The sequence below is a fragment of the Erpetoichthys calabaricus genome, chromosome 12, assembly GCF_900747795.2.
Source record: "Erpetoichthys calabaricus chromosome 12, fErpCal1.3, whole genome shotgun sequence".
Lineage (NCBI taxonomy): Eukaryota > Metazoa > Chordata > Cladistia > Polypteriformes > Polypteridae > Erpetoichthys > Erpetoichthys calabaricus.
This window is the reverse complement of record NC_041405.2, coordinates 130,211,094-130,224,203: the sequence shown is the minus strand read 5'-3', so window position 1 is coordinate 130,224,203 and position 13,110 is coordinate 130,211,094. Positions and strand designations below refer to the sequence as shown.

At 40.0% G+C, this 13,110-nt stretch overlaps 1 protein-coding gene across 2 annotated transcripts; it reads right to left on the bottom strand.

Moving 5' to 3' along the window:
- Window positions 1-1,614: 1,614 nt before the first annotated feature.
- On the bottom strand, window positions 1,615-12,448 carry LOC114662614 (uncharacterized). 2 transcript variants are annotated; one of them, XM_028816191.2, is made up of 2 exons: window positions 12,300-12,448; window positions 1,615-6,021 (listed from the first exon to the last, which is right to left on the bottom strand). In XM_028816191.2, exon 2 carries the CDS (start codon window positions 6,010-6,012, stop codon window positions 4,783-4,785), a length of 1,230 nt encoding a protein of 409 aa, XP_028672024.1. In that variant the 5' UTR covers window positions 6,013-6,021; window positions 12,300-12,448; the 3' UTR covers window positions 1,615-4,782. The 2 variants fall into 2 exon arrangements, with proteins under 2 accessions (XP_028672024.1, XP_028672023.1); XM_028816190.2 differs by having other exon boundaries at window positions 1,615-6,405; window positions 12,300-12,446.
- Window positions 12,449-13,110: the final 662 nt, after the last annotated feature.

Below are 13,110 nucleotides of genomic sequence, written 5' to 3'. Positions count from 1 at the left end.
CATTTATATTTAATTTAGCTAGCATTTAAGTTTATATGCCAATACGTCTTTATACATCTTAGTGATAATAGCAAAAAGATACAGTAGCATTTATTAGTTAATTTAAAGAATCAATTGTTAAAGGCTTGTCTTTTTTCCTTCTTTCAAGTATGAAGTATTGTGTCAAGGCTGTCTGCAGCTTGGCCCTCATCAGTGAAGCTGTGCGCTGCCATTCACTGGCACAGTCACCTATTATGTTAGCCTTAGCCTTACAGGTTGCTAGTGCAACAAACAATCATTTATTGAATTATTAATTAGGCAGTCCAGTTTTCATATATACAGTAGGTCCTTCTGATCTCAACTTAATTGTTAAGAATTGAATTGTTAAGAATTGATTAACTGAAAGGCCATCAATCTTCACAGCTCAGAATCAGGCCGTAAGAATGAAGGGAGGGGAAGTCAGGTAATGATCACCTCCTCGTAGCAAATCTGTCCTTCGAGACAAAATGGTTGTTATGAGAAGAAAGGTTGGGAAGAAGATTATTAAGGGGATATCTACAGGGCAAGGGTTGGGAAGCAGATTATTATGGGGATGTCTATGGGGACAATGAGAATGTCTGGAACACTAAGTGATTGTTATGAGAAAAGGTGCTAAATGAGGCCGTCATCATGAGAAACCCTGTACAGAAGATGACGGGAAACAGTGTAAAGGAGGGACATTTTTGTGATAATAATTGTACTAAATTTGGGGCTAACAGAACACTCAGTGCTCACTTCATGAACTGAGACAGGCTTTATGTGCTCTGCAATTGTTTTCTATGCTGTGCAATAAAGTCTAAATTCTGCCTTTCTGAAGATTCTGCTTGTTTTTTCTGAAGATTTCTCCAAAACACTGGTTAAGGATGGTGGTCGTCCCTTATACATACTGTACCTCACAAATCTGACCTGTTCTCTTATGATTCAGGGCTCATAAAACTCAAAAAGGCTTCAGTGTAAAAACTGCACCTCAAGGTTTGTTTAAGATGTCAAATGGAAGTACCCCAAGTTCAAGAAGCAGGCTTTTCAGTTAACAGAGGGATAAAATAATGTAATTCTTAAAAACCCTTAAAAGGAGAGAGGCACAGCAAAACCCCTGGCTCTCAGTAAGAGACACAATGTCATTTGCTAAACTGGGGGGTGGAGGCTATCTCATCTAGCATAGGCAGCAAGGCAGGAACAAACCATGGACAGGGTGCCAGTCCATAACAGGGCAAATACAGACACATCCACACACTGAGGCCAGTTTAGTGAGTTAGAAAATGTATTTGCAAAACATTACCAGACAAAAAGCTAAATATGAGGTTAGGCCTAAAGGGCAAATTGAAAGACCAACATAAACAGCTCATAATCCAGTAATGAAAATTCAAAAAGCAAATCAATAGTTTAATACACAATATATTTCAATTTACCTTTTGAATTGAAGACAGGACTCATGGCCGACGAATGATCTTCAGATCTTGAGGCTTTAGTTTCCTGTTTTTGATGTGCACTGATCATTACAGAAGTAACTGTTTAAAATGATCTTAACAAATTAGTATGAATCTTGCATGTTTTGAGCACACAACTGGATAACTGACATGTGGATCATACAACATATATAACGTGAGAATTTATTTTGCTTTTTTCATGGATATTTTTCACTCCATTTTGTGTTATACATAACCAGTAACGGCGTACTGCACCATAACGTGCAGTGAATACACTTGACTTGAGCATTCCTAGTTTTCAGACTCTTTCTCTGTACATTTTGCATTCATTTGCTCAGAGGTTGATGCCCTTGCTGCTTCCTGAGCAGCTCTTCTTTCCTCCACCCTAGCGGCCTGGTTCTTCTCTTCTTTCATCAGCATCTTTTTACGTTAAAAGTGATTAAGTCAGCGTTTGTGTTGAAATTACTAAGTTCATTTTCCTTAATTTTTCACTTAAGCTGGCACTTAAGTCTTCAATCTGCCTCAAGAATGATTTAAGATATGAAGAGGTAGGAGAAGTGATGGCGAAGGTGGTAGGGATGAGAATGGCGCCCGTATGCATGCACCACACAGCTGCCCTCCTGGCCACTGCTGAGAGTTGATTCTATAATAAAATAAAAATAAAAAGAGGAATAACCTTGGAGGTCAATCATCACCCCAAAAGCGGATACTAGATGTCACATAGTATATGCGCACCAAATTTCAGGTTAAAAGGTCAAACGGTTTGCAAGTTACAGGTGATTTAAACGAACAAACAGCCACAGTAGCATATTATATACAAAGATTGGTCACTATTGACTTCTGTTCTATCATCATTTTTGTCTCTTCATTGTGCATGAAAATATGAAATTAAAATTTTTTCTTAGTCACCCCTACATGGTAAAAATCGTATACAAAAATATAATTTTTGAGTGGAGTATTCCATCTCTATATATATAAAATCCAATGTCTGTCTGTATGTCTGTCTGCTTTTTACGAGAGAACTACTTAACAGCTTTTTTTTTCTAGAATTTGCTTGAACATTCCGGCTGATTTTGTGACTTTCTCATCGTGCTAAGAATCAAAGTTCGCTTGCTGGAGCAATATATTTGCACTAATTCGAGACAGAGGCTGCGGGCAGAGGGGAGTGGAAGAGTAATGTTAGGAGTGGGGAGTCCGTCTACCTCTGCGTTTTGCAGTGTACCTTGCCGCCACTTAACTAGTGGTACCTGTTTGTTTATTAATTTTTATAGTTTGTCCTGTTTCACTACTACATGGGTGGAGCGGCGGGGGACAGCTAGTTAATAATATAGTAATGGCAAAAAAAAGCCAAAGTTGTATAATCTGTGCCCATATTTATCAAGTGTTTCAGAGTAGGAAAACTGTCTTAACTGGCTCAAAAATCTAGAGTGATGCAATCTTGGTGATACTCTTAAGAGTAGAGAGAGAGCATTTTAGCAATTTTCTTAATTTAGGAAAGTACTCCTAACTTCACAAGGATTTAAGAGAGCTTATGAGCTGTCATAACTTGGTTGGAGGTGCCAGAAGATGAGGCAGAGATCAGCACACACATCCTGGTAAAGGATATAAATGTGTTGAAAACACTGGACAACAATGAACTTGTAAAAAAAAATATTGATTAGGCAGAGATGGAATAATACTCATTACAAATTTTGTAAATTCCATGATCGCTCCATCTACAGGTACGTGTAGAAGCCATGTGCTGTCAGGCGAATTGAAAGTGTAACTTTACGTGTAAAATGCAGATTTGTGTATGTCAAAACAAAGCAGTTCTTGAATTTTGCACCAAACTTTAAAAACCTTAACAACACGTGAGGTAATATGCAGATTTATACCTTTCCCTGCATCTCCATGCAAGGTAATGTTAAAGCAAGCGTGTGCCTGCCAAGTGTGGATGAGCATTCGTATGTGACTCGAAGTGAAATCACAGGATCAGCGCACAGGAGGTCATGGGTGTAAACTGTGCTTTAGTAGCCAACATATTACCCTAAAGATAGACAGGACTGGATGGTTGAGTGATATCAAAATGTCACACAGGTATGCTGAATTTTCCATTCCACAATCCCTTAGAACATTACCATTAAATTTTACAAGTCTGTGAAGGTTCAAGAAAGCAGTGGGAGACTCCCGTGGCATTGGATAAATAGAGCCTTGCAGAAGATAAGGGGAGAGTCCCAAAGAGAGAAACAACACAGCATGGTACTGTGGAAGACAATTGGGACACTGGAAGAGTGTTCTCGACTCCAGAAGCAGCTCCAGGATAGTGGTGCCTAGTTTCGGTAAAACTGCTACTTTATGAGACATTTTCTTTTGGTATAACAAAGAGAAGGTGATTCATCTGAAAGGATCACTCATCCACCCATCTCTCCATCAATTTTCTAAACCTGCTGCATCATGAGCAGGGTCACAGGAAAGCTGGAGCCTACACTGGCAAGCATAGTGTGTAAAACAGGAACAATCCCTGGAGCATTTATTAGTAAATAAACATGGCCTTTATTGGGTGTTACTCTCATTCAATGTAAGTGCCATGTTCTTTCCATCTTCGTCTTCATTACAATATTATTCATTAAAATAAATTTAAAAGAAGTTAATTAGCAACAAAAACAGGCCACTAATTAAGAAAATGGTTAGAATGAAAACCTGCAGCCACTGTGGTCCTCCAGGACCGGAGTTAGGGACCCCTAGCTTATGACAAGGGATACTGTAAAATCGTGATGTCATTCATTCTCAGATGTTTATTCTTACTCCTTGCTGGGACTGGGACTAGGATCCTTTGTTAATATTTCTTATTTCCTACTCTGAGGTTGGACAAATTCCTATCCTAGTGTGACCTTTAGTGCAATTCCTTGGAGTAATTCTGAGATGCTAGATAAATATGGGTCCAGATCTTGATACTGAAGCAATCAAACTTGAGACCAGCAACCCTGACGGACTTTTAGTTTTACATATTAGACCCATGTAGATTCAAATCACATTAAACCATCTCCTCCATACCCTTTTACCTCAGGCTGTCTTATAGTCCATTTATGTCTATGTAAATAGGAAATCAATTCCGGATTCCATAGAAGTCAAACCGTATTCTTAATGACTCAACCCATGGAAGATGTTCTGTGAAAGATGATGCAGATCTGCTTTTGGGTCTGTGTACAGTATATTCAGTGATTAGTAAAGCTCCTTTGCTGCTCTTCAAAATTTTACTTTATAGCTCCTTGAAAAACATCAGACATCTGTTAGTGAGAAAAGCTGGGAAAACTGTGTGCGCAGACATAGAGAAGTTCTGTTGTAGAATCACAGAGGTCTATGTCCAAATGTCTCGGCGGAGCTGCTGGGATACATACTGGCAAAAGCAAACCCCCACTTCTGTGTGCACCCTGCTATCATTTAGGGCAGTTAGAGGAAAAGGAAAATGCTTCTTGGCCACACAGACTGCATACCCGGAAGAGAAATGAAGCAAGGCCTTGTGAAACATCTCTTCCCCTAAAGTGCCTGGGAAGGTGTCCTGAAAGGTCTCCCGGCAGCTTTCCAGTGGCATGTAGATGGAATGTAGTCGTACTCTCGATTCAAAACCAAGGAGCACATTCTGCTCAGACATGAGGATGTTCGCACTCCCAGCAATTTGCCTCAGATTTGCCAGCTTTACTTTACCTTCCTGCTTCTCCCAGTTACCAACCTTAAATGCTGAAATGCAAAGCAGACCAATGCCAATAGGAAACATCAGCACTCCTAACAGTAAATGTGAAGGAAAAGACATTTTAAATAGCATCAGATTTAGGAAAAATAAACATAAGGCACACCCGAGAAGTAAACCAAACAGGATCGCGAGACTGCTTCTTATCCACTTGTATTGAAGCACTGATGTGGTGACAGCAACATCATTGATCATTTCAATTGCCTCTCTGTAACTGTCTGCCACCATTTCCAGCTGCCCTGGGGGTCCCAAGTTGCTAAATGTCCCAGAGGCCCATGGGGGAATGTCCTCATCCACTGCTGACACTGTTGCCAGCAGTTTCCCTTCGTAGGCAGAAACAGGCTGGCAGAGCGGTCCCATGGGGTTCCTCAGAAGATGGTTGGGGGTACAAAGGATCTCAAAGAGTTTTTTGTAGAATCGAGGATCCTCAACATCTAAATAGGTCAAGTGTCTGAGGTGCAAGGGGATGACGCATGGCTGTAGGAGGATGGGTACCACTGGCTTACCCTGGCTGCAGTCCTGGAAGAGTGACAGGTTGGCCTCCAGGAGGCACCAGCGGCTGCGCAAGAAGTCCTCACTGAGGATCAGCACCACCTTCTGGCTGGCTCGGATGCAGTCTGTCATGTTGTCCATCACTGATTTTCCAGCAACAAAGTCCCTCTCGTGGTAACATACTTTGAATCCGTATTCTGGAGACTCTAGGTTTTTAATAAAACTGTTGGCCCAGGAAGTATCCAAGCTACTGTAGCTGATAAAAACATGATGAAGTTCACCCTTGTTTAGGTTAGGGGCGAGATATGTCTCTGACTGAATGCTCAGGAGGTCCTCGTGGAATGCCATGTCAATGATCTAAAACAATATAATAGGGAGTAAGTCTTTAGGGACTGTGGTAGGAAGTGAGAGTCCCAAAATAACAAAAGTAGCAGCATGCCAGGACCTCTATTACAAACACCAGAGTCACAGGAGAAGGTTCAAGAGGAAGTCAACACACAACATATAACAGTCAATTAAAAAACAAACAAAAAAAAAAGACAGAGAGGTGCACTCCGTGTCTGTTAAGAAAGGTGGTTTGGTCTGTTTGTGGTGTGATTCACCAGGGTGAAAAATCAGTGCTGACTAGGGATTGGAGTGACAAGGCCAGGAGATGAACTTTCAAATGGAGCGGGCAAAAGTTAAAGTGAAGAACAAGCTGGGGTCAAGAAATCTGTAAATCAAGATGACCTCAAACCAGAGCTGAAATAGAAAACAAAAATAAGTGGTCAAAAGAATCTTTCAAATGTCAAAAACTGAACTAGAAACAAAAGGCAGTGGCCAAAGTTAATCTTCTGAGAGTTTTTGTAAATATGTATTTTGCCATGTTAGGGTTTTAGGGTTACCCTATTTTGCTTTAAGATACTTTATTACATTGACCAAAAAAAATGACCCTAATCGCAAACTCTTACCACACTGTCAGGATTGACTGTGATTTCTGTTACATCTGTAACTCCAGGCAATCAGGTAGAGTAGACAGAGTAACAGAACAAGCAGGAAAGAAGGTCACACATTTATTCATGCATCAGAGATAATATGCCCAAAATGGAAAAAGGGTACAAATGTGAGTGTTGGCAAAATAATATTAATACCACCTGGATAGTAGGCTATCGGGTAGCTCTCTGTCTTAGACAATCTGCTAATGATTGGATGCCATCTTTATCATGCTACCAACTTAAATAGTTATTTAAAGATAATATCACGTGTCTCCGATAACTAGCAATGGGCATCAAAGTCAAAACAAAATGGCTGCTGCCATGAATAATGAGTGTGAAAGGGTGACACCTGAGATGAAAAATTTAATCTAAATATCAGATCAACATAATGATGGTGTAAAGGAGATTTTAGCTTCACTTTTATTTAGGTTAGGGTTTTACATTTGCTTCACGTTTGTATATAAATTAATTTTTATTGGATTATTATTATTTAGCATTTTTTCCATGATGCCATTTTTATTTTATGTTGCCATTGCTAGAATGCATTGGTAGGTTGCTAGGGGCTGGTACCCATAAGTCATGCAGTGGCGTAGCTAGGGGGGGGGGCAAGGGGGGACATCTGTCCCCGGGCGCAGCATCTGGGGGTCGCCAAATTGATGTTTCTTTCCCTTCCCCATTGCATTTTGGCAAACAGGAGGGAGCGCGAAATCTTCAGTTGTCCCCGGGCGCTGAAAACCCTAGCTACGCCTCTGATGATGGAGGATCGCAGGAATCATGGGAAAGAGGGGTCCTTTCATCGGATTGGCTGGCCCAGCACTGTTTCAGCCGTGGAATGGCCAAATGGGGGAGGCAGCTTGAAGGATGAGGTCTCCAGGACTCTACACAAATCCAAATCTTATTATGGGATATATCATCTACTGTTAAATTCTGCTCTGTACTTCTAACATTTATATTTTTTATTTCTTACTATATTAAGGAATTGTTCTGTTTTGTGTACTGCATTGTATTGTATTGACCCCCTTCTTTTTGACACCCACTGCACGCCCAACCTACCTGGAAAGGGGTCTCTCTTTGAACTGCCTTTCCCAAGGTTTCTTCCATTTTCTCCCTACAAGGTTTTTTTTGGGAGTTTTTCCTTGTCTTCCTAGAGAGTCAAGGCTGGGGGGCTGTCAAGAGGCAGGGCCTGTTAAAGCCTATTGCGGCAGTTCCTGTGTGATTTTGGGCTATACAAAAATAAACTGTATTGTATGGTATTGAAGTCATGCAGGATGATGTCAGCAAGTTGAGCCTTGCTATCAGCAACCGTCCAAATTTGTGAATCAAATGAAAAGAATTATGCAATATTTAGACATATTTCTACAACATTCCAGGGCAAAGAGTTTGGCTTTGTTTTTGACTATTGATTTTTGGTATTGTTATGATTGAATCATTTATTAATTTTTTTGCATTTTTTTCTTGTTGTTTTTAGAGATCTGACACTCAAAATGGGAGTTTATTGTGACTTACAATTTGATCTCAATGCTAGCGTTTTGATTTAGTGCTTACTTTTGTTTGTATTAAAATAATTGTTCTGTTTTCACTGCAATTTTAAATTGTACATGATTGGTGCTATTTTGTCTTCTTGTCATTGGGGTCATTGCCATGTTAGCTTCATAGGTTGTAATCTTTGGCTAATAACATGATGGGTTTTAAAGGTCATCCTTGGGATCTCTTCTGTATCCTAGTACATGGGTTGCCAACTCTGGTCCTGGAGGACCACCGTGGCTGAAGGTTTTCATTCTAACCCTTTTTTTTAAATGAGTGCCCTGTTTGTGCTGCTAATTAACTTCTTGTGAATTCATTTTAATTGATTTGCTTCTTTAGGATTTGTTCCCCTCAATTTCTTCACCGTTCCTCTGAATTGCTTCATTTCTTTCCTTAAATGGCACCCAAACAGAAATGAAATGAGAAGTGAGTGAGCCAACACAAGACCAACGAAGTCAGGGCTTCAAACTCCAAACAATTTCACTCCAAGCAGTTGCTTAATGAGGTGCCGAGTCCTGTCATTAATTAAACTCGTTCTTTAATTCCATGGCTTGTTGCTGCTCTCATTGTGCATTAGTAGACATTTCTGAAATTGTTCATTTTCTCTTTTCTAAGAGCACTGTTAAAATGTTTTGTGGACCTGAGCAGATCAACGTTTCTGAGACGTTTGCCTTTCTTTATTTTCAGATATTGTATGATATCGATGATTGGGCCAGGTCCTTTATAAGCTGGTGGACAACTGAATACTAGTACTGAGCTGAATGCATTGCTCATGCTGCTCAGCTCATCGTTGGATTCTTGCTTTAAGTTAAAGTTCTCATTTTGACTCTCTGCCTCGGATGTATGGATTTGTTCTTGGTTTGTGGACTTGGCTATGTTTATTTAAATCTGTCTTTTCAGTCTATGCTTTGCTTACCATTTTGCTCTTTTTTTGTTTTAGAGTTTTTCACAAATAATAAACCTCATAACTTTTTAAAGAAATCTGTTTTTTTGCTTTGAGCCAGAGCTTTTAATGGTTCCCCTGTCTGCTCTCTTTAAAGAATTCAGTCTTGGCTCCTTCAGCCCTGTGCAGGTCTCAAAGTTGGCTTCTTGAGTTTGAGGCCATGATGATTTTTATTCTAGGCCTCATACTAATCTTTTGCCATGATTTGGCTTTTGAATTTAAAATTTTCCAACCTTAAAAATTGTTTTTGAATATAGTTCCTGTAGTTTTGAAGATCAAGGAGCTGGTTGGTAATGTTCATTTTGTTTTATTGTTTTTAGAAAAGATTTCCATTCTTGTGCTGTTCTGTCTTGGTTTGCTTATGGGCACTGACATTCTGGGATATTTTTGTTGACAGATGTTATATCTTTGCTAGGCTACACGGCCAGGAGTGTGCAGCAGTTGACATTATGGCCAAAATGGGTTAAAGACCAGCATCAGGCATTTCCTGCTCACCCAAGACTGGAGTCACTCACAAAAAAAACTTTAGACCACTTCTTATTACTAGTTTTGAGATTGCTGCATAGTTATGACAACTTTTTTGCCTTGTGACTATAAATTACAGTATGTCTCACTTTCCTTCTAGTTCTGATTAAGTGTAGATGTTACGAATGGGACTGTTTTGATCATTTTTGCACCCATTTTGAGGCAAACTTATAAATATTAGAAAATCTTTTTATACATTTTTGAGGCTAGATAATTTATCTTTCGTATTGGAATTACATTTCTGTGCTTTGTTTAGAACCGTTTCCGCTGCTGTTTTAGTTATTGCAGGTGCAGCTATTTTGTCTTCCTGCCTCTATTGATACTTTGCGGCTTTGCAAGATTATGGAGGTTGTGACCCAAAAGCTAATTTGTGACTGGTTTAAAGATTCCCTGATATGGAGCTCTTCTGTCTGACTTAATCGATAGATTCTTACTTGTCTTTGTGCTGTAATATTATTCTTTCTGGGTTATTTTGGTTACAACTCTGTTCTTGAACATTTTGACTTTGTTTTTTGCCAAATGCCATGGTCTTGTCACTGGTGCTAATGATCTCCTGGTTTTCTACTTTTTCGCTGCGTCCTAACCACGTCTTCTCTCCTGGTCAGCCTCCTTGAAATCACTTTGCTCACTAAAAACAGAACAGTAGCCTTTTTTGCCTTATAACTTAATGCTCTGTTCTTTGGCCAGCATTTTGGCTCTACATCTTGATCTTTGTAATTATAATCTTCCAGGGTTACAATCCAGCTTGAATTCAGACAATTTTGTGCCATTTTTTACTTTCATTCTTGCTGCAAGTGATATAGTCTTGAGTCCCTGTATTTTGGATAACACCTTAACATATCATAACACCAGTCTCTAAATCTAAGGCAATGTTCACACTACTCAGTTTTCATTTAAAATATCATTTTTAAATGAAATTATCTATCCACTCAGAGTGTATGTGTTTTCACATCATTTATGAAAGTATATCACACTATAAAACGATCATAAAAATATATAATGTAGACGTTGACCCACACTGGGTATGCATACTTTAGTCAGAAAATCCTTGGGGGGTAGTAATACTGTTGGCCATGGAATTTATCACAAAGTCTAGACACTGGGAAATTATTTGCCTGTTTTTCATTCATACTGTCAGTCATTGTCTAACTTGTTTAGTCCTGAACAAGGTCACCAGAGGTGGGGCTGGATCTTTTCCCAGGTGGCAGTAGGGTGCAAGGCAGAAACAAGCCCTGAACAGGGTGCCAGTCCATTGTAGGGTCGAACACACATGCACATACACACCTCAACGACACACTACAATTTAATACAGCCATTCTACCTAACCTGTATGTCTTTGGACTATGGGAGAAAACCAGAGGACCCAGAGGAAACCTACGCTTACGTGGGAAGAATATGCAAATTCCACACAGGGAAAACACAGGAAGTGAACCCTGGTCTCCTTACTGCGAATCCACTTGGCCACCGTGCCGCCCCATTGAGGCTGTGCAAAATGCAGTTTAGATGCATACATGTAATGATGTAAGCAACACAACAAGCACATTGGAAAGCAACACTTCTATGTCTCAGTCAGAGAATGAGATGTTGTAACGAGAAGGATCCAATCAGGGAAGGGCTATGTAGTAAGTATGAACAAATCACAGCACAATTACAGTCTGCACTTTCAAAAGTCTATGTTTTCACCCATCCACATTGCAACTCTGAGTCTCCACTTTCAGAAGTACACTGTTCTGGAGAGTGTTTTCAAAAGTCTCACTTTTCAGGGTTTTAAAAATGCTGGGGTAGTATGATTGAAAGGTGAAAACAGAGGCTCAAGTGTGTGTTTTAAATGAAAGAACAGAAGTATAGACACAGCCTAAGCTCCAATGTCACATTCCATGACTTCTAGTTGTGGGGTATGTCAGATTTGTCTAACAATTGCTGCAGATGTCACACTTCGTCCCACACAGTCATGCTCACCTATTTTCTGATGCCCTGTTGAGTCCTGCCTGACAGAGCCAACACTAGATGAAGGGTTAACAGGTTAGATCATCTTCAGTCTCTGCCCTTTCTTTCTTTTTTCCATTCTGTAGTGTTATGTGAAACACGAAGCATCAGGCTGAAAAGCTTCTGTTTGTATGGTCACCTGCATTGTTTATTCCTGCTGACTGCCTCCAACTCACTAAGATTATTTCAATGAAGACTACAACTGAAAATCACTGGAAAAGTCATGTTCTACATTATCTCACACTAGTAACTTATACTCCTTAACCTTCTGATGCCAAACTTGTACCTTACTTTAACTTCCAAAGTCTAAGTCTTCTCAGAGATGCTGACACCTATTGTTCTTAAGCAGAACAACACACAGGCCCTGATAAGCCTGAGACCTGCCAGGCAGACTGCTTCCTGAGTAGCCCTCTTCCAGTTTTCCATTAGTCCTTTGCCTAGAGTTCTCAAACGAGCCTTTTTCTGTCTTTAAAACATCTCTTTTTCTCATTCCAATTCCTTTTGAGACAGAGTTGTTTGCAAGAGAAAAGAAAATATACTGTATAGGATAAAAAAGAAAATCTCAGACTGATTTTAAAAGGCCACTCCAAAGCCAATATTGTAATAAAAATATAAAGAAGGTTACCAGTAGCATCTTATGACTGTCACCACCACAATCTAAAACACCAGAGCTGTTCCTTTACCTCATTCCCATGGATAGCAGCGTTAACACTTTCTCTCGAAGCTTCACAGAAGTTCTTTCTTCCCCGGTTTCATTGCAGTCAGTCTCAGTGAGGTTTAAATGATGACGTAACCTGCTGAGTAGTTTAGTTCCTGGAAAATTCTCAGACATGTTTGGGCTAGTTACAGTTTGAGAAAACAGAACTGGTTATTCAAGTTCACTTTTCAGAGGGCGGAGTCTCTTCTGCTGCAGTGAAGCCATCTTGTCGTGCCTGCTGTGACCACCTGGGCTCTGCCCTGTGACAGCTGCTCTTTCTGCAGTCACCACACACGCCCCTTAATCACTGACTATACTGGTAATGTTATATTTACTTAGGTGGGACATATGAGAATGATCTGATGCTGAGATGTGACAATACCAGACTACTGATGGAGGATCGCAGGAATCGTGGGAAAGAGGAGTCCTTTCATCGGATTAGCGCTATTTCAGCTGTGGAATGGCCAAATGGGGGAGGCAGCTTGATGAATGAGATTTCCAGGACTCTAAACAAATCCAAATCATATTATGTGATATCATCTACTGATAAATTCTGCTCTGTACTTGTAATATTTTTATTTTTATACTGTATTGAGGATTACTTGTGTTCTGTTCTGATGCGCTGTGCAAGAAAGGACAAAGCCGGTTATACTTCCTTAGAAGGCTGGCTTCCTTCAACATCTGCAATAAGATGCTGCAGATGTTCTATCAAACAGTTGTGGCGAGCGCCCTCTTCTACGCAGTGGTGTGCTGGGGAGGCAGCATTAAGAGGAAAGACGCCTCACGCCTGGACAAAC

Coding starts and splice junctions, on each gene's coding strand:
- LOC114662614 (XM_028816191.2), bottom strand. CDS start 6,012: ATGGCATTCCACGAGGACCTCCTGAGCATTCAGTCAGAGACATATCTC.